The sequence below is a fragment of the Hippocampus bargibanti genome, linkage group LG20, assembly GCF_051943395.1.
Source record: "Hippocampus bargibanti isolate YZ-2025 linkage group LG20, ASM5194339v1, whole genome shotgun sequence".
NCBI classification, from domain to species: Eukaryota; Metazoa; Chordata; class Actinopteri; order Syngnathiformes; family Syngnathidae; genus Hippocampus; species Hippocampus bargibanti.
The window spans coordinates 8316943-8337214 of record NC_142753.1 but is presented as its reverse complement, the minus strand read 5'-3'; the positions used below and the strand labels follow the sequence as shown (position 1 = coordinate 8337214).

Here is a 20272-nt window from a genome sequence, read left to right as displayed (position 1 = left end):
ACGAACGTGTCGGCTCTAGATCAATTCGGTTTTCGAACAAAAAATGTGGCTTTTAAACGCATCCCTTTACACCCAAAATTGGTTTTCAAACAAACTGAGTGCACATTGAATGCACCACGGGACTCCCCGTCCTTCCATACGTCACTTCCTAGTGTCTCGTCTCATTGTTACCAATGCATTATCCTCGTGTAGTGTTCCATTGTGCAGACGTATTTGGATTGTTAAATCACGATAAAAACAAGACATTTATTCTAATGGGAAATATTTCGATTTTTGAGCAAAAAAAATCGGGGTTTTGATGCCTCGGTTAACAACCGAAAACCTGTAAAATGCATAAGAATTGCACCCATATCTTAAAATAATATTAATTTGTTATTATTATTTATTAAACGACTATAGTTAATGTAGATTTTTTAATTTAATTTTTGATGACCACCTGATTGTACTGGCGCATGCGCACATTACGACTGAGGGCTTCCCACTCGCGCATGCGCAATAACAAATCCCCAACGCCAGAAGCGGCAGTATCCGTAGTTGGGGTCAGCCAGCCCAGTCAACAGCAGTCGTCGCTGTATTTTATTCCATTTTTCCTCTTAAATTAGCCACTTTAAGCTTCGCGATACCGCCCCCAATTTCAGCGTCGGCACGGAGCCGCCAGGCCGGGACAGAGTCGGAGAGAGAGGCCTCGGCAATGGAAGCGCTCGGACCCGGTAAGAAAATGAGACAAATGAGAGGCGGGCGTTACGCGGAGTGATCCGCGCATGCGACTCGTGGGTTCAGGTGTGCGGCTTCACTGGGGGCCGCGGCTTCACTGAGGCCTCGAAGCACTGACGAGGAAAATAAACACAGACCCACCTCGCGTGACATTGTCGACGTGGAGTGAAATACTATGTTCGAACGTCGAATGCGTGTGTATTGTGTTCGTTCTGTGGCCCCCGTGTGCTTTTATTTATGTGAGACACGCACGCTCGTCGTGTCGGAGCTGGTATTGTGTGAGTGGGGATTTAACTCAGACCTCGTTCCTTCCTTCCGCGCGGTAGTGTGTTCGTGTTGATGTTTACACTTTTCTTCATTTCGATTAAAACCCCCAATGTTTTGAGACAATGACAAAAATCCGTCTAGGCGACGTTCAGTCAACCGTGCCACATATTTTTTTCCCACCCTTACGCTCGTGTCGTTTTATTTTTGTGCGAGACGCCATCAGTGCATCGTGCTTGCTTTCCGGGGCTGGTTTCGTTCGAGATCCGAGATAAAAAAGGGACGATTTGCCCATAAAACGTAATAATTCGCCAGCGATTCAACAAGAGATTTTAGTGGCTGTGTTATTGCGACGAGCTCCTCCGTCTGGCCAGCTGCCATGCGCATGTGAGGACACAGCAGGCACTGGATGGATGGCGCTTTTAACCATCACAAGGCTGCAGGCATGCTCCATGTTACTCATCTGCTAGATGATAACAAAGCCACTTCCCGGCTGTGCAGTTATTCCAAGGAAGCGTGTACCTTAGCATTCGGCGATAACAATTGCTTAGCTGCAAATGCTCCCCCCCCCCCCCCCCCGTCCTATTTTTTTCGTAACATAAACAAACGCATGCTTCCTCTTGCTTTGTTGAAAGCAGATCAACGTTTTATAAAATGTATTAGCACGCAAAGAGAAGCATGACTTTAATGCATAGGGGTGCTATTTTTTGGGAGTGGTTGAAATTGTTAATGCATTGACAGATCCCGCTTTTGTGGAATGTTCAAAGGAATGTGGAGGGAAAAAAATAAATTGGACAAAAAAACACAGGTGTGTATATTCACACGCACCATGGAATCTTTATCGTGTTTTTTTTACTTCAACGATATTCTTTTTTTGGCTCACCCATCAAAATCTTCTGCATGCAGTAAATACAATATTTCAACATTTTGTCATTGTCACTTGGATCATGTCTTTAAGGGCTACGGGGGTCTCATGTAACTGCCAAATCTTTAATCCAGGTGTTTGCAGGTATGGTATCGGCGCCCTGGCTGCTTGGATCGCTTCAGTTTCTGAGTCATCACTTGGTCCGCTTCAGTCTCTGATCACGCTGTAGTTACCAGGGACACATACATATGAACATTTAGGGGTGGTTTAGCTTCTCTACTGCTAAACAGAGCTGTTAGGTGCAGGTATGCGGCATGCAAGTTTAAAAAAATGACTCATATCGCATAGGTTACCAAAATAACTGTATTTAGTGACCGTAAAATGCATGCCTTTCAGTCATCATCATTTTTTGAACCCATTAGTGGACTCCCAAATATCGGCGTGTTTACATGGCTCGCATCATTCCGCCTACGCTCCCCATGACGGAGACAAGCCAGATTCAGAGCAAAACTGTGCCACTTAGCGGTAGAGTAGTTTTTTCCCCTCTCAGGTGGTCTTTGGATGTTTGGTGGCCATTTAAATGCAAGCTGGGTGATGCACACTTGACTGCGTTATCAGCAGAAAAATTGCCAAATTGACCGTGTTTAGGAAAATGTTTTTCACTTTCATTGTAAATAAGGAATCGCTGATGTTGAGTGCTGAAAAAAATGATGGTGTGTAGACGGGTTATTTGGGTCCTATTTTGTGATGAGCTTTAGTTGGAGTTTTCTGAGTCGCAACTATAGATTCAAGCTCTTATTCTCATTATGTTTAAAGTACAGACACTCCCCAACATACGAACATTCGAGTTACGAATAAAGGTAGATACGAACATTTTTGCGGGTATGCCGAAAAATGTTCGAAAAAAAAGTCAGATTTTGTATTGCACACCTTTTTCCGGCCAAGCTCGCTTGCGATTGGCTGCATAGAGTATGTGGGCGGGGAGGAAATCCCTCTTCGCAGTTGACGCTCCAGGAGGATACGATGGATAACAAAATGTAATGGCTGTTGGCACGTCATTCAGTAATGACGTGCCAGCAGCTTCAGTAGTGGCTTACTTGAGGACCCACGGATTTATGTCGTTGTACTACAGGAGGTGTGAATTTATTTTACGACTATTAGAGCGTCTGTGTTTTATACTCCCCCGTTCAGTGTTTGACTTAAACATGCATTCCATACAAAATACAGCGCTGAAGCAACTTGCGAACAAATTCACCTTACGAACGACAGTTCGGAACATATCTCGCTCATAAAGTGGGAGTGTCTGTAGATGAAGATGTCTAATACCGGGGTATTAAAACCCCCTACAGAATTAGGAATACGTGGAGGTGCGCGGCAAATTTGCAGTCACTCGCCTAGCTAACTTCAACCCGCGTCTTACAACAAGACAATCAAAGCTCGATCAAGGCTGACGTCAGGAAAGAAAGCGCGCGTTGTCAAGAAGGGTGAGTCACGCGCAGACAGTCATACAAAGCTAACAATAGCAAGGCAGCAATCAAACCACTGCGACTATGCCAGAGGAGTGGATAGCTCTAGAGGAGGGTGTCATTTTGGGGTGCGGGGGGACACTCTTGATCAGGCCATACAGGCGACTGTGTTTCGGGGAGGCAATGGGGTCCTGATTGTCTGTGCTCTCACGCCTCACTTGTTAACTGGAGCGTGCGGCTCCGTGGGGTTCAGCGGGACCCCCACATTAGGCTGCCAGTTGACAAAAGCATTAAGTACCCCCACCCCACCCCTTCCTCAGAAACACCAAAAGTGATGACACTGAATGTCTACGTGGTCATGCATGTCCAATGAATTCAAAATGAAGATCAACATCGTGTTACGACAGAGCGACGACAATGCGCTGGATGGTAATCGGTGTTGATGTGAGCGTAGATGACTCGGTATGTGGAGGAGGGAGCTGTGATTTAGCACACAATTGTTTTTTTTTTCTCCACATCAGTGATGTGCTGAATTTCACAAAATAAATCATACTAATTTGTACTAGGAGTGTGAAAAAAAATCAGAGCCTTGTACAAAATTTAACGGTAATCCCATACTCACCGCACCACGCCTCCATATGGCGTTACTGCTGTCTGTCTGAGAGAAGCCTTAGCTTTGTCTCAGTGTTTGAGGTGGGTGCTCCCCTCGTATGTCTGGGTGGATCTGGGGATGGGCTGACTGATAATTGGAGGTCATTGTTTTCGCCGCCCCCACGCCCTCTTTGACCCAGGGAACACGGACGGGCGACCCGGATGAAACGATAAACAGGCCTGGCATTGAAACAATTGTTTGGCATCTTGATTCAAAATGGAATTACTTTTTACAGACGCTCCACACCTTACGAATGAGATACGTTCTGAGCGGTCGTTCGTAAGGTGGATTTGTTTGTAAGTTGCTTCAGTGCCATATTTTGTATGGAATGTATGTTGAAGTTAAACACTGAACGGGAAAGTATAAAACACAGACACTCTAACAGTTGTAAAGTAAATTCACACCGATTGTAGTATAACGACATATATCCTTGGGTCTTCAGTAACCCATTACCGAAGCTGCTGGCATGTAATTACTGGATTACGTGCCAGCAGCCATTAGTCTTTGTTATGCATCACGTCCTCCTGGAGCGTCAACTGGGTAGAGGGATTTCCTCCACGGCCACATACTCTATGCGCCCAATCGTAAACGGGGTCTGAACTCGTCAACAACACTTCAGCATAGCTTGGCGCTGATTGGTCAGCCTTGGTGTCCGCCATGTAAACATCCAGCCCTTGAAACCTCTAATATGTCTGTGCGTGCGTTTGCGTGAAGCAAATTCACAGCCAATCGCAAGCGAGCTCGGACGAAAAAAGGCGCACAATACAATATCTGACTTACAGCATCTCCTTCCGAACATTTTTCGACATACACACGCTCCCCAACTTGTGAACGAGATACGCTCCAAACGGTCATTCATAATGTGAATTTGTTCGTAAGTTGCTTCAGTGCTATATTTTGTATGTTTAAGGCTCATATAAGTATGTTTTATGGCTTGTATAAGTGACCTGTATTGGTTTGTACTGAAAAATAAACTATTAATAAAATATATGCCTTATAAAAATATGTGCATGTACGACTGAAGAGAATACTACATATGTTACTACAAAAATGGTCGTATGTACTGTTCTTCGTAACTTGAATGTTCATAGGTTGAAGAGCATCTGTATTTACTTTCTTTTTTTTAACCCTCCCCCAAGAATATGCAGTCCAATCGTTTTTATGTCCCAGCCAGTGTGCATCAATGTGGTTTCCCTTCTTGATTGTTTGTTCCTTCCTGTCTCCAGGCCCACCTGCCCCGCCGACCTCTCTGTTCCAGCCTCCGCGGCGTCCCGGCCTCGGCACGGTGGGGAAACCCATCCGTCTCCTGGCCAACCACTTCCAAGTGCAGATTCCCAAGATTGATGTCTATCACTATGATATCGACATCAAGCCTGAGAAGCGGCCGCGGAGGGTCAACAGGTAGTTTTGTATATATTTGCACACCCCGCCCGGGGGATATCAATAGCGTTATGATTTTTATACCTATATCTATTTTTTATTTTTATTTTTTGCCTTCCAGAGAGGTGGTGGACACGATGGTGCGGCACTTCAAAATGCAAATATTTGGAGACCGACAGCCCGGCTATGACGGGAAGAGGAATATGTACACGGCGCATCCACTGCCAATCGGAAGAGACAGGGTTAGCGTCTCACACCAGATTAATTGGATTGGATGTATCTTTACTCGTCTCACACTGGAGACATTTCCCCCGGTCAAGGATGACGCCTCATACTGATGTCCAAGACGTTTATTAGGGAACACGGTGAAAACTAAAAGACGTTTAAAACAACAATCGACATTACTACAATATGTTCGACAAGACATAGAGCAAATTAATAACGTATTGTTTCCACTTTGTAAACCGAAAGTAGACAAACTTTAATGACGTAAACTTTTTATTGTTCTTTTTCTATGGTGATTTCTCTCGCAATTTCTCTGTTTCTGTTTCTCTGCTTACTTTTGGCACTTTGAAATACATGACACGGAACCGGAAGTGACAAAATATTATAAATACAGTATTGAGGAGGATTTTAAGAAAAACACAGCGATGAAGATTCACATTAAACACCTTGACTAAACAACGAGACCAATTAAATGATATTTTTGTTGTCGTGGCAACCAATGAGTCAATATTGGCGCCAGTTACACTCAGAATGATTCAAACGCTGTCCAACCCGCACAATGAAGGCACTGCTCCATCGTTCTTAATACTTATCTGCCCATTTTGTCCTAAATTTCTTATCTTGCGATTGTCACCCACCCCCTTGCTGCGTGCATTAAAATGTGTCCGTTGCCGTTAGGTGGATCTGGAGGTGACCCTACCGGGTGAAGGAAAAGACCAAACATTCAAGGTGTCCCTGCAGTGGGTGTCCGTGGTCAGTCTTCAGATGCTCCTTGAAGCCTTATCCGGTCACCTGAACGAAGTCCCGGAGGATTCTGTTCAGGCTCTGGATGTCATCACGCGGCATCTCCCTTCCATGAGGTCTTCATTTATTTTGTTTGTTACAACAACTGATGCAATTTGTGGCTTTTATATCAATAGAGATTTTTTTTAATGTGTTTTTTTTTTGTCTGCAATTCTCTTATTTTTGGTGTCCCTCACCACAGATACACTCCGGTGGGGCGATCGTTTTTTTCTCCACCCGAAGGCTACTATCATCCTTTGGGCGGAGGCAGAGAAGTTTGGTTTGGTTTCCATCAGTCCGTCCGTCCCGCTATGTGGAACATGATGCTCAACATCGATGGTAAGCCCCGTGATGCAACTCTGTTCGCTGACTTCAGGTGTCAAAATAAAATTGCTGTGGAAAACGGGGAATCTATTTTATGTCTCATCAGACCTATTACTCATTTTTTCCTTGCGAAACATGGTTTCGATTTTTTTCCTACAAATGCAGTGAAATTAACTCATTCCCTGCCAGATGTGCAAAAATGTGTCCACTCCAGTGCCAGGGTTTTTTGTCATTGTCACTCAAATTCCAGGACCCATAGTATATTGAGTTTTAGGATGACATAAACATTTAATACAGCGTTCGAAACCTTAGTCTCTCTTCTTTCATCATAATAAACAGTTAATTCCTAAGTTATATGGGTCTGGAATTATCTGAGCTTGAAATGGGGGCGGCAGTACAAAATACAATACAATACACATTGATTTATATAGCTAAAGTTGTAACGAAGCGCGAACATGGACAAAAGGCAAATGATGCCCCCTCGTGGAAGGGAAAAAAAATATTACCCGAGGTCTGACCAGTGCATTCGTGAATGGCAGTGAATGACTAAAATTAAAAGTTCTAAGTGTAGCGTGACCGTGATGCAAAGTCTGATGCACTATTTGGACCAAAATATTGTTTTGGAAATGGAACCTTCGGCCTGACTGCTATCTGTTTTGAAGCCTCGTAAAAAAAAAAGCATCTGTACATAATAAACATCACGCTTTTCCTCTTTTTTTTTATCCTGTTCCACTCAATCTCATCCTCACCCCGCGACAATTTCATGCAGGAAATTGTTCTGCTCGTAGTTCCTAATGAATGGCTCCTCTCGACTCTTGATGTGGCCTCTCTCTTTTCCTCCCAGTGTCGGCCACTGCTTTCTACCGTGCTCAGCCCGTGATTGAGTTTATGTGCGAAGTTTTGGATATACAGAACATCAACGAACAGACCAAACCCCTAACGGATTCGCAACGTGTCAAATTTACCAAGGAAATAAGAGGTGCGTGTTGGTTTTCACATTTGCAAGATGCACTGGTAACATTACATCAGTGCCGGTCCGCATTTGTTTGTATTTCCAACTCGTTCACTCGAAAGTTTGCACAAAATGAATCGTGCTCCTTTTGCATTGCCGTGATGCTTATTTTATTTATTTACTTTTTTAAACAGGCTTAAAAGTGGAGGTCACACACTGCGGTCAGATGAAGAGGAAATATCGCGTGTGCAATGTTACACGCCGGCCAGCCAGCCACCAAACGTAATTTACCCCCAGATATCGTCACCGCAAACTTCCAATCTAATCTGCAGCAGTTTGTTTTGGAGAATTTACACAAAGATAAATTGAACTCACTGTGTTGTTTCTTTGCCGTTGATCTGAAGGTTCCCCTTACAGCTTGAGAATGGCCAGGCAATGGAGTGCACCGTCGCTCAGTATTTCAAGCAGAAGTACAATCTGCAGCTCAAATATCCACATTTACCCTGTCTGCAAGTCGGGCAGGAACAGAAGCACACTTATCTGCCATTAGAGGTGAGGAAGAAATTATTTTTACACTTTCATTCACTCAATGTGCAAAAATGTGTTCACTCCAGTGCCAGGGTTTTTGTCATTTTCACTGAAATTGCAGAACCCACAGAATTTTGAATTTTGGGACTACATAAACATTCAATACAGCGTTATATACCTTAGACTCGCTTGTTTCATCAGAAAAAAAAGGTAATTCCTAATTTATGTCGGTCTGGAGTTATAGGAGCTTGAAATGGGGGCGGCAGTACAAAATACAATACATATTGATTTATATAGCTGAAGCTGTAACAAAGCGCGAACATTGACAAAAGGCAAATGTTGCCCCCTCGTGGAAGGGAAAAAACAGAGGTCTGACCGGTGCTTTATCGGCACCCCCGTGCGGAAAAAAAACAAAACCCAAACAAATTTGGGAATGGCGCTCGACGGCACACCTTTCAATTCCTGAATACATTTGGGAATGGCAGCGAATGAGTTAACACGTCATAAAAAAAGTACAAGTTCTTCACCTTTTTTTACATTGTAGGTCTGTAACATAGTAGCTGGACAACGCTGTATAAAAAAACTAACCGACAACCAGACATCCACCATGATCAAAGCGACCGCTCGCTCCGCCCCTGACCGACAAGAAGAGATCAGCAGACTGGTGAGTGATAATTCTTTCTTAATTAATTTTGACTAATTTTTCTTTTGGGAAAGACCAGTTTGTATTTTTTGTCATCCTACATTCCCACCCCACATTTCCTTTGCCTTTTTTTCTCCTTGTCTTCTTTTCAGGTCAAAAGCAACAGCATGGTCGGGGGCCCAGACCCGTACCTGAAGGAATTTGGCATTGTGGTGCACAATGACATGACCGAGGTGACAGGACGAGTACTCCCAGCGCCCATGCTACAATATGGGGGCCGGCTGAGTACAGACACAGGAAGGGACTGCGGCAGGGTGAGTATCGGGACGGGGTTTCACTTTGGGGATATAAGCTAAATGATGAATGAAGTGAATTGGCGTGACGTCAAAACGAATATTTGGACGATGGGCTTTTCTTTCCCGCTTTGCAGGACAAGTAAACATATTGATGCTCACTTTATTCGTTCTGAATCAAAATAAAGACATACGATTCTTTCAAGGGCCTAACATCACTTGAAAAAAAAAATCCTATATGCCCCACCTTAAAAATGTTCTCAGCCGCTATTGTGGCTTCTGTCTTATACAACCTTAAAATGCAATGCACCTACATTTACAAACCACTTTAAAATGTGCCATTTCTTGATGTGCCTTATAGCAACAAAATATAGAACAGGACACCAAACTCGGGCTCCCAGGGGTCTTTGAATTATTTGAGTACTTCAAATAAGTTCAAAAGAATATTGAATTACACTGATATTGTTTTGTATGTCGTCTGTTGCCAGAGTTTAGCATTAGCAGCGCTCAAGTAAATGTGTAAAATATCATTGCAGCAATTAAATGAAGCTGCCCTGCAAAACCTGGAACTAGCCCTGCGTGTGTGCAATCCACACATCTATATAAACATACTTATATAAGCCTTAAACATACATTGCATACAAAATATAGCACTGAAGCAACTTACGTACAAATTCACCTTCCGAACGACCGTTCAGAATGTGTCTCGTCCGGAAGGTGAATTTGTTCGTATGTTGCGTCAGTGCTATATTTTATATGGAATATACATGTTAAAGGCTTATACAAGTATGTTTAAGGTTTATATATATAAGTATGATTAAGGCTTGTACACGTAACCTGTATTGGTTTGTACTGAAAAATAAACATTTAATAAAATATATGCTCTATAAAGATATGTACATGTAGAACTGGAGAGAATACTACATATGTTACTACAAAAATGTTCATATGTACCATTGTTCGTAACTCAAATGTTCGTAAGTAGGGGAGCGTCTGTACATTAATTGTCAGGTGTGGCCAAATGAAACCACTGAGAAATTACTGAGATAATGTTCGGTTTTTGTGCATTTAAAGCACGGTAATGCATCAAAATGGATGAATAAATAAAAAAATAACAACAGTCAATCTATTGAATGATATTTGCTGCTCTCTGTGACGCGCTGTTGACTTTCACTGCCATTTCCGGCGTTTATTATTATTATTATTATTATTATTTTTAGGCTAGAAAAAAAATCTGTGATGCATCAAGGGCCGTGATCATCGAACCACGAACTAGCAAGGGATTATTGTACAACCTTAGTGAGGATATCCTGTGCGCAAGTCATACCGCAATGAATTTGATTGGACGCACCCGGTTGTCAACCTTGTGTATCGGTTCATCCAACCGGGGGGTTGACTAAGAGGATAGGGACTCTCTCCGCAGAATAAAACGGTGGCCACGCCCAATCAGGGCGTGTGGGATATGAGGGGCAAGCAGTTCTACGCCGGCATCGAAATCAAGGTCTGGGCTGTGGCCTGCTTCGCGCCGCAGAAACAGTGCAGAGAGGATCTGCTCAAGTGAGTACCAATCGGAAACCTCGTTTGAAGGACACGTTGATCGTAGATGAACCCGACTTTTTTTGTCTTCGTAGGAGCTTCACTGACCAATTGCGTAAGATCTCAAAAGATGCAGGGATGCCCATTCAGGGCCAGCCGTGTTTCTGTAAATACGCGCAAGGAGCGGACAGTGTGGAGCCCATGTTCAAGCACCTCAAAATGTCCTACGTCGGTCTGCAACTCATTGTCGTCATCCTGCCCGGCAAAACGCCCGTCTATGGTAAACACGCCATCTTAAAAAAAAATATCTTCCAGTCATTTTGCTTTGCTGATTATTTTAGTCACCTGTTGGTTCTCCTCCGCAGCCGAGGTGAAGCGGGTGGGAGACACACTCCTCGGAATGGCCACCCAGTGTGTTCAGGTGAAGAATGTGGTGAAGACGTCGCCGCAAACTCTCTCTAATCTCTGCCTAAAGATCAACGCCAAGCTGGGAGGCATTAACAACGTCCTCGTGCCGCACCAGAGGTACGAAAAGTCTTTCTTCGTTTTATTCTCCTGCTTTTGTTTCATGCAAAGATGTGAAAAATTCTTTGCTAAGTCATATTTATTCTTTTTGTGTGTGACTTTTTCAGACCATCCGTGTTCCAGCAGCCAGTCATCTTCCTCGGTGCGGATGTCACTCACCCTCCAGCAGGCGACGGGAAGAAACCGTCAATTGCGGCGGTGGTGGGCAGCATGGATGGCCACCCTAGCCGTTACTGCGCCACAGTCAGAGTCCAGACGTCCCGTCAAGACATGTCCCAGGTTTGTAAGCTCTTTTTATTTATATTTATGTATTTTTTTTACTCATTCACTGCCATAATAATAATCATAATACATTTCATTTAGAAGCGCCTTTCAAAACTTTCAAGGATACTCACATAAAAATAAAATATAAGGTCGTAAGTACAGGTGGTCGTAAGTCGAGCTGGTCGTAAGTCGGATGTTACCTGTATTTAAAACCACTTTTGGAATCATTGATTGTCACAGGAAAGCCCGAGTTAACCTTTTTGGGGAAGTCGTACTTGAAATTTAACATTGCCTAATTCTGTAACCTGCCTCCGTCAATCTCAAGGTGCTTGATAATAATATTATTGATGATAAATAATATTTATAAGCCCCTTTCAAAAGTCTCAAGGACACTTTATAGTCACAGGATATTTTTTCTGCAGGTGAGCAGCGACAGCCACCCGGTAGTAACATAATGATCATAATTTGGCCCCATTCCTAAATTTTATTTGGGAATTGAAAAGCATGACGTGAAGTGCCATTCCCGAAGTTGTTCAGGTTTTGTTTTTTTCTTCTGGGGTTGCTGATAAAGCGCTGGTCAGACCTGTGGCAATGTTTTTCCATTCCACATCCCTTTTTTCCATGTTAGCGCTTTGTTACAGCTTCAGCTGTTGTTAAAGCGCTGTATAAACCAATATTTGTGTATTGCATTGTATTTTTGATAGCCGCCCTCATTTCAAGCACGGATAACTCCTCACCCATATAACTTAAGAATTAACTTTTTTTCTGATCAAAGAAGAGAGTCTGTTTCTAACGGTGTATTGAATGTTTATGACATCCTAAAACTCAATATTCTGTGGGTCCTGAAATTTGAGTGACAATGACAAAAACCCTGGCACTGGATTGGACACATGTTTGCACATTGTCTGGCAGTGAATGAGTTAATACCCCAAAAGAAATGTGACACTTTCTGGTCTCTTCAGGAGCAGCTCTTCAGTCAGGAGGTCATCCAAGATTTGACCAACATGGTGCGGGAACTCCTGATCCAGTTTTATAAGTCCACACGCTTCAAGCCCACCCGTATCATCTACTATCGGGGTGGTGTGTCCGAAGGCCAGATGAAACAGGTTCGGCTTTGACACGCATCTTCAATCTCTCCATTTTAAATCGATTTGAGAATGCTTTTGCAAATATGCTTTCTTTTGGACTGTTTTTAGAGCACTGATGTGAATAACAAACCGGTTTATTCATCATTTACATACATCACACGTTGATAGATTTTTGGAAATTTGATGGATGGCTACAAATTTGGCTTTTTTAGAATGACAAGTATATACAGTAAAGTCTCGTTATATCGATATCGGATATATGATAATCCCGGTTATATCGATACTATTTCTATGCACGCATGGAGAAAATTACATGCAAACAGGGTCGGATATATCGATAGTCCCGGTTATGACTTTACTGTATTAAAAAAAGGGAGAGACACTCTCAGATTATTATGGAACCTATTGTAATTTCTCATGATTTAATACATATTCATATAGAAAAACTGTATATCGCAAAGAAAGCTGATTTTTATTTTTAAAGAATGACCTTTCACACCATTTTTTTGTAACTTGCATCTTTATTATTTTTACATATAAGACCATTTGAAATTAAACATTTGAATACACAATGGATTGTGGCCAATTTGTAGAAACATCCTTTTGTAACTGTGCAAATTATTCTACAAGGAAAACAACCAATCAACCCATCAACAAAAATAAAAACAAAACAATACATTTTTTTTAATGTATTCAGGTAGCATGGCCGGAGTTGATAGCCATCAGGAAGGCGTGCATCAGTCTGGAGGAGGATTACCGGCCCGGCATTACCTACATTGTGGTCCAGAAACGCCACCACACGCGTCTTTTCTGCTCTGATAAAGCTGAGAGGGTCTGAATTTATAATTTTTTTTTCATGTCAGACATTCCATTTTTTATGATGTCAAATTAAATTCTTAGCATTTATGTTCTTTCCGTGTGTTACTTTTTAGGTTGGGAAGAGCGGCAACGTGCCTGCTGGTACCACAGTGGACAGCACCATTACACATCCGTCGGAGTTTGATTTCTATTTGTGCAGCCATGCCGGAATTCAGGTGAGGCAAAAGTCGACTTTGCATCCACTCCGAAAATCGGCAAAATCGGAATTAATAGCGCAATTCCGTGATGACTTCATGCCATACAGTTTTATTTTCGGTCATGGATGACAACGCGATGTCAAGGTACCACTGTCAAATCCGTTTACTGCATCAGGGCACCAGCCGTCCGTCCCACTACCACGTCCTGTGGGATGACAACTGTTTCACGGCCGATGAACTCCAGCTCCTCACCTACCAGCTCTGCCACACGTACGTGCGCTGCACGCGCTCCGTCTCCATCCCGGCGCCCGCCTACTACGCCAGGCTGGTGGCTTTCCGTGCCCGATACCATTTAGTGGATAAAGACCATGACAGGTGAGCTTGCGTTGGAAATGTGTTTGTTTGTGTCGGCAGAATATCATGCCTGCCAACTACTCCGGTTTTGCCGTAACGATTTTATTAATAAAAATTACTGTATCCAATAAAAACAATAAGTCAAAAATCGTCAAAATACGAGATCGCTAAGGATCATATGTAAATTTAGAGCTGGAATGTGTATTTTAAGGCTTATTTAGTAGAAAACTGTTTTATGGGAACGGATTATTCTCATTTTAATGGTTTCTTATGGGAAATAAATGTTCGTCAGATGAACTTTTTGCCTTACACACACTTTCTGGGAACCAATTAAGTTCGTGAGCTGAGGTATTACTGTACTAATAATGTCTTACAATTCATTGTACTTTTCAAACAAGATTCTTAAACGTTTGATTGATTGTAAAATATTTCTGTTTTCTTAAAATAGTAGCACATGTGATATTTTCATGATTGACAAGTTGAAATATGGGTATTTTTTCACAAGTATTTCCTTGATGTTGATCAACATTTTGGATGGTGTTTTCAGGCTCATTTAAAAAATCCTTTGACCCCCACGACCAGGACTTTATCCTGGACCAACCGGGTCCTGCGGCCCCTGGACCCTGACATATTACTAAGCTTTTCTTGATCTATCTCACATTGATCTCCTTTTTTCCCCTTTCACAGTGCTGAGGGGAGCCACGTGTCAGGCCAAAGTAACGGCCGTGACCCCCAAGCTTTGGCCAAGGCTGTTCAGATCCACTATGACACCCAACACACCATGTACTTCGCCTGAACCCCCGGGGAGCTGATCTACCCGTCCACAATTGGACTTCCATCCCGTCTGTATTTTTCATTCTTATATTTTGATTGTAAAATCCGTTCACTGCTCGTCTATTTCCTTGTCGTCACCTCTCATCATTGTCACTTTTCCATTTCACCCTTTAATGTGCACCGGAGCGGCATTGATGATGGGATTTTTTTTTTTGTGTCCAGCAGCTTTCGAAATGAAACGAGGCTCAGTCCGCTCATCCCAAAATCAAGTCGCCGTCTTAACCAGCAATTTAGCACTGCACACCCCAAGGGGATTTCCAATGCACAGAGGAAAACGATAGGAAAATAACACAAAAAACAGACACATACATATTATCACTAATTGAGCCATTATTTTGTGTTTTAATATTATTATTATTATTATTATTATTTTTCTGTATCTGAATGTCTGCACTCGTATTTTTAAGATACACTGAGCTTATTGAGTGTTTTGGGCGTCTATTGCGTCGACGAATGCTCTTTTTCGCTCTCCCAGCTAAGCAGGACTCTGATCTACTTTTACCTCAAAGCCCAAATGGGGCAAAAATCTGTCACAAGGTCTTGGGAGAGAACTCCAAATGAGGAGATATAGGGGGGGGGAACGGGTTTGAATGGGGTTTGACCTTTTGAGAATGATTATACAGTATATATATATATATGATATATATTTTTCCTTTTTATGAGTGTGTTTTAACCTTTTGTTTTCCTCCTTGAGTCTTTTACAAAACGAGGTGACCTGGGTGTCCATACCCATTCCTATTTTCGTCCCGCACCCTTGCGAACGAGTAGCCGTTTGTATGCGTGAGCGCGTCTCTGTAAATACGTACGTGTGCTTGTCGGTTTGAGTGCGTTTGCGTGTCCGCATGCTTTCATGGCAGGCCACTGAATTGTAAAGGGAAATTGAGGAGATAACTGCTGTATATGCCTCAGAGTCGTCGTTGTTGTTGTTTTTTTTTATATATATTCACCCGTACAGTACATATATAAAAAAAAAGTATATTTACATCTCTAGAGCAGCTTTTGAGAGGAAATAACTTGAGCAGGCCTCGTTTGAGGCGGCGCGGGGAGTTACTAGCAGTCCCGGGTCACGTATTGATTGATTCACAACGCCTTGATGTGGACAACCGGCGGGATTTGCACACCATTGATTTCCAGTTGTTCGTGACATTTAATACCGTACAATAGCTATCTGGCTGGCTGGCTAGCTAACTATCTAGCTGGCTAGCTATTGGCTATCTATTGGCTTGCTAGCTAGCTTTCTATCTAGTTGTCTTACTATTCTATTTGAGTTAATTCCGGGTTGATTGAACGCTGGCGCGTGTGGCTGCAGCTGTTCACCCACAAAAAAAAAAGATTCTGTAACTAAAGTGACCTTGAGAGTTTTGAAAGGTGCTTAAAAATGACATTTATTATTATTATTTCATCTGGGGTGGTGTGGGGTGCAGTGATATCAGAGGTCGCGACCTTTTTGGCAACCCTCCCCCCAAAAAAAAACCTGCTTGTTAGCATAGCATAGCGCTCATATCTATGGTGTGACAAATAGGATTTTTCTTTGGATTTTTATGATGACACTGCTGGATTTTTTTATATATAATATAAATATCTAGTGATAATTTCTAAAACCCGAAATCAGTTGTTTTTTTTTTCTTCTTTTGGGGTCTCATTTCCAAATGACGACCATTTCATTGCACTGACCCGGGACGCTCGGCAAGTAACAGGACATTCTCGATCTTTATTACCTTTATGCATTTATACGTACGAATCAATAAATCCAATTTGTTAAAAAATAGTCATAATAATATAAGGATGTTTTTGTGCTTATCTTAAAAAAAGGTTTAGAATTTAGTGCTACCGTTGATGACGTCGTTGTGGTTGTAATTGTGATTTTTGACTTATATGTTGTTTTAAGTCACTTGCAGTGAATCTTTTCCAAGTCGTTCAAGGGGGTGCAGGATGGTTGGAATTTTGTTGTAGCGAGGAAATGTAACCCCTCACCGTTCCCTAATCCCCCATTGGATAGATAAACTCATACTTCCTTTTATTGGTCCGAGGACAGTTTGAATCTTCGCGGCAAATTGGGGAGGCTTCTGTGTAGCACTCCGCAGTGATGAAACACGTCTGCCTCTGTGTGTCACTGCAGCGGTTTTGACCAGTTCGCTGGAGACAATCAGGGATCGTACTTGTAGTGGCGCTAGATTGGGGGTTTAGTTTTCAAACGGTTTGTCTGTGTAGGCTCTCAGTCGTCCAGGAGTGGTCAATCGATGTAAAGGTTTCTTCAGCCGTCATCTGAGGACAAAAACAATCGGCTGCCATTTTCTTGTTAGGAGAACAGGCTCGTTTGCGAACGACACATCAGTCATTGTAGAAGCTCCGTGTGTATCCCGAAAAAGAATTACCAGCACAACTTTAGTTTGTTGACAAAGCTCTTCGGATGAGGAGCGAAACGTCCAATACCTTCAAAGAAGTACAGATGACGGCTGAAGAAACCTTTTAATCGATTTTCAAGCGGTTTGCGATAGGCAATGAGATTATCCTTTTTTATTTTTGTTTTTTTAAAGAAATGGTTTCAGTGACTGTATTTGATGTATAACCCCCCCTCTTAACTCTTAAAGTCTTTCTCATCCATTTTTTTAACACTGGATTGAACGGACTTTACCATGAGCCATGAAAGCATCGTTTGCCATCATCCCCTCCGAGTGTTGCTTCTGGAAAGTATCGGGCTTGGTAGTCGCCGCGCACGCCTCATCAGGGGGGTATCGCTCGAGGTAAAAACCCTTTTGGAATAAACCAAACCGTAAAGCATCAGGTTTATTCGGAATGAGTTTGAGCAATTTCCTGTTGAAGGCGTGCGCGTTGGCTTCAAGACGAGAGAAAGGGAGGCTTGGCCGGAAGAACTTTGGAATGGGGTGAGGGGAGCCATTGTGTGCTGTTTATAACATGGCAGCCGAAAAGCAATACAGGGATACCTCGGTTTATGAACCCCTTGGTTTACCAACTTTTCTGTTTACGAACGTTAAATTTATGAACATTTTACCTTGACATATGAACTATTTTTCGGGATTCACACGGAGCTGCCACAATGAGTGATGTGTCGTTCGCGAGCGAGCCCGTTCTCCTAACAAAAAAATGGCAGCCGGCTTGTTTTGGTCCTCTATTCCCCGCCCCCAGTCGGTTAAAGCCACGTGATTGGTCAAGAAAGCAGCAGTGAGGGGGGGTTTACAGACAGAGAGAGAGAGTGAAGCCATTCTCCAAAAAAAGAAAATGGCTGCCGACATTTTTTTTGTTCTCTATTCCCCGCCCCCAGTCTTCGGTTAAAGCCACGTGATTGGTCAAGAACGCAGCAGTGAGTGGAGGTGGTTTAAACATTAAAGAGACAGGCAGACGACAGACTGACAAAATGGATAGAAAACAGTGAATTTAGACTCCTTTCAACTTTGATAGTTCAAAGGCAGAGTGTAGACTGTAAGGTTAAAATTCCCATCAATCAGGCTCCACAAATAATCCGCACTAGCCATCAGTTCAATTTGAAATGAAAAGACAAGCAAGGGAACCAGCTATCGATGACGTTTCTAGCCTGTCTCCTTGCATCTGTTACAATATCAGCTCCTTGAGACACTATGCAAAAAACTATCCATTACATCAACGACCATCACAAAGGTAAATAAAATGACTTTATTATACTGTACAGTTTATTTCTTTAATTATAATACCATAGCACATTTATTATACATAAAATAAGGTATATTTTGTGTAGTTTTAAGGCTTAGAAAGTAGAAAATTATGTTTTATTGGGACCTGGGAACGGATTATTCTCATTTTAATGGTTTCCTATGGGAAATTATTTTTTGGGATACACACTTTTCATCTTACACACTGTCTGGGAAACAATTAAGTTTGTAAGCCAAGGTATCACTGTATAGCCCAGTTGGATGATTTAAACAAAGCTATTGTTCTTTAACCTTTTGTGGTTTTTTTTGTCTACTGTCGTCGCTGTAATTGTTTTTTTTTTCTCTTTCTCCCCACGTTTCATGTTGCTTGTATCAATCAGTGGGGATGTGCATTTGGTGGTCTAGTTATAGGCTTTAGATGATTTTTATTCAGTAGATTTTGCTTGCCTGCATGCCAAACTATTCTTCCTACTTAAAAGGAAAAAAAAACGTTTTTTGGAATCGTATTTATAAGGATAAAGCAGAAAAAAAATCTCAAATCTGTAAATGTTGATCACTTTGTTGAAACTGTTTAGCAATGTGGGTTTTTTTTGAAGATTCTCACATTTTGTCAATTCGTATTGAGGGCTGGGGGATGTTTTTTTGGGGTGGGGGTTGCTTTTCGGGCTTTGGTCAAATTCAAACGAGGTACTTTGTTCAAATGCGGGCCCGTTTAAACCCCCCACCCTGCTCCTCTTTTCCCAGTTACGGTTACATTAGCCTCCACATTGTCTTTTTTTCCTGGTTTATACCTGTGGATGAGCTTCTTTTTTTGGGGGGGTGGGGGTCGTCTGCTGTCACCATAGCAACGCCCCTCCCCCACTAACAACGTGCATATTAGAAAGTGGAAAGCATGAAAAAGCATTCACTTCCCCCAAATCACTTTGTTATATCACTTATCTTGAATGGGGTTCTTTGTACTTTTTTTTAAGGCGGGGGTCAGGGGGGAGGGGTCATTTTAACCCCTGCTGTCCAATTTTGTCAGTGTTCCCTACTAGCAATAGAAAGTATTGGAACGCTTGAATCCGACGGATGGAGCTGTCCTGAAACTTTCTGACCACATCTGGGGTATCTTGTAGAACCCCCTCCCCCCTCATGTTGGGCCATTCACACGTTATTGCTATTATGAAATGCTCAAATCTTTTTTTTTTAGTCTACAGGGAACTCTTGTGTTCATGTGCAAAGTAATAAATTGGTATTTTATGCCTGTAACATTGTCTTTCCATTGTGTGCGGGGGGGTAACTGTGCAGCATCCTTTTTGTCACTAGATGGCATTTTCGGCCTGTGAATCTCAAAATGGAGATCCACTCACAGTCATCACACCCTCCCCGTCCCTTACTTGTGTCCCAACCTGTTGTCATGACCACTGTTACCTCGGTGAGCTGTGCGACAGAAAGAAACCCGAAACGCAGATCTTCATCATGACATATTTAATTCATTAGCGCAATGTGGGGGCGGAGAGGGGGGGGGGTGTACACAATGCAAAATAGGGAGAAGAACAGGATTGATTTTTCAAAGTTAAAAATGCTTTTTTTTTATGTTGGATATTTTACCTTTAGAAAAAAACTACCGTATTTTCTGCACTATAAGGTACACCTAAAAGAAAAGACTTGACCATGCACCTAATAATTCGGTGCGCCTTACGTATGGAAAACATTTAAAAATGTCATTCATTGAAGGTGCCCCTTATAATGCGGTGTGCCTTATGTATGGAAAACATTTAAAAATGTCATTCATTGAAGGTGCCCCTTATAATGCGGTGCGCCTTATGTATGGAAAATATTTTTAAAATGTCATTCATTGAAGGTACCCTTTATAATGCGGTGCGCCTTATGTATGGAAAATATTTTAAAAATGTCGTTCATTGACGGTGCCCCTT

The 20272-nt window shown here is 42.3% G+C and overlaps 1 protein-coding gene across 2 annotated transcripts; it reads left to right on the top strand.

Moving 5' to 3' along the window:
* Window positions 1-524: 524 nt before the first annotated feature.
* ago4 (argonaute RISC component 4) lies at window positions 525-19604 on the top strand. 2 transcript variants are annotated; one of them, XM_089023189.1, is made up of 19 exons: window positions 525-710; window positions 5188-5362; window positions 5463-5583; window positions 6245-6426; window positions 6552-6688; window positions 7518-7652; window positions 7820-7907; window positions 8030-8177; window positions 8698-8817; window positions 8949-9110; window positions 10513-10646; window positions 10721-10905; window positions 10991-11150; window positions 11258-11429; window positions 12377-12520; window positions 13200-13334; window positions 13435-13536; window positions 13694-13893; window positions 14560-19604. In XM_089023189.1, the coding sequence occupies exons 1-19, from the start codon at window positions 692-694 to the stop codon at window positions 14666-14668; spliced, it is 2628 nt and encodes an 875-aa protein (XP_088879315.1). In that variant the 5' UTR covers window positions 525-691; the 3' UTR covers window positions 14669-19604. The 2 variants fall into 2 exon arrangements, with proteins under 2 accessions (XP_088879315.1, XP_088879313.1); XM_089023187.1 differs by having other exon boundaries at window positions 10498-10646.
* The last annotated feature ends 668 nt before the right edge of the window (window positions 19605-20272 follow it).

Coding starts and splice junctions, on each gene's coding strand:
- ago4 (XM_089023187.1), top strand. Junction 6,689..7,517: donor CATGATGCTCAACATCGATG/GTAAGCCCCGTG, acceptor TTTTCCTCCCAG/TGTCGGCCACTGCTTTCTAC. Junction 13,335..13,434: donor GCTCTGATAAAGCTGAGAGG/GTCTGAATTTAT, acceptor GTTACTTTTTAG/GTTGGGAAGAGCGGCAACGT.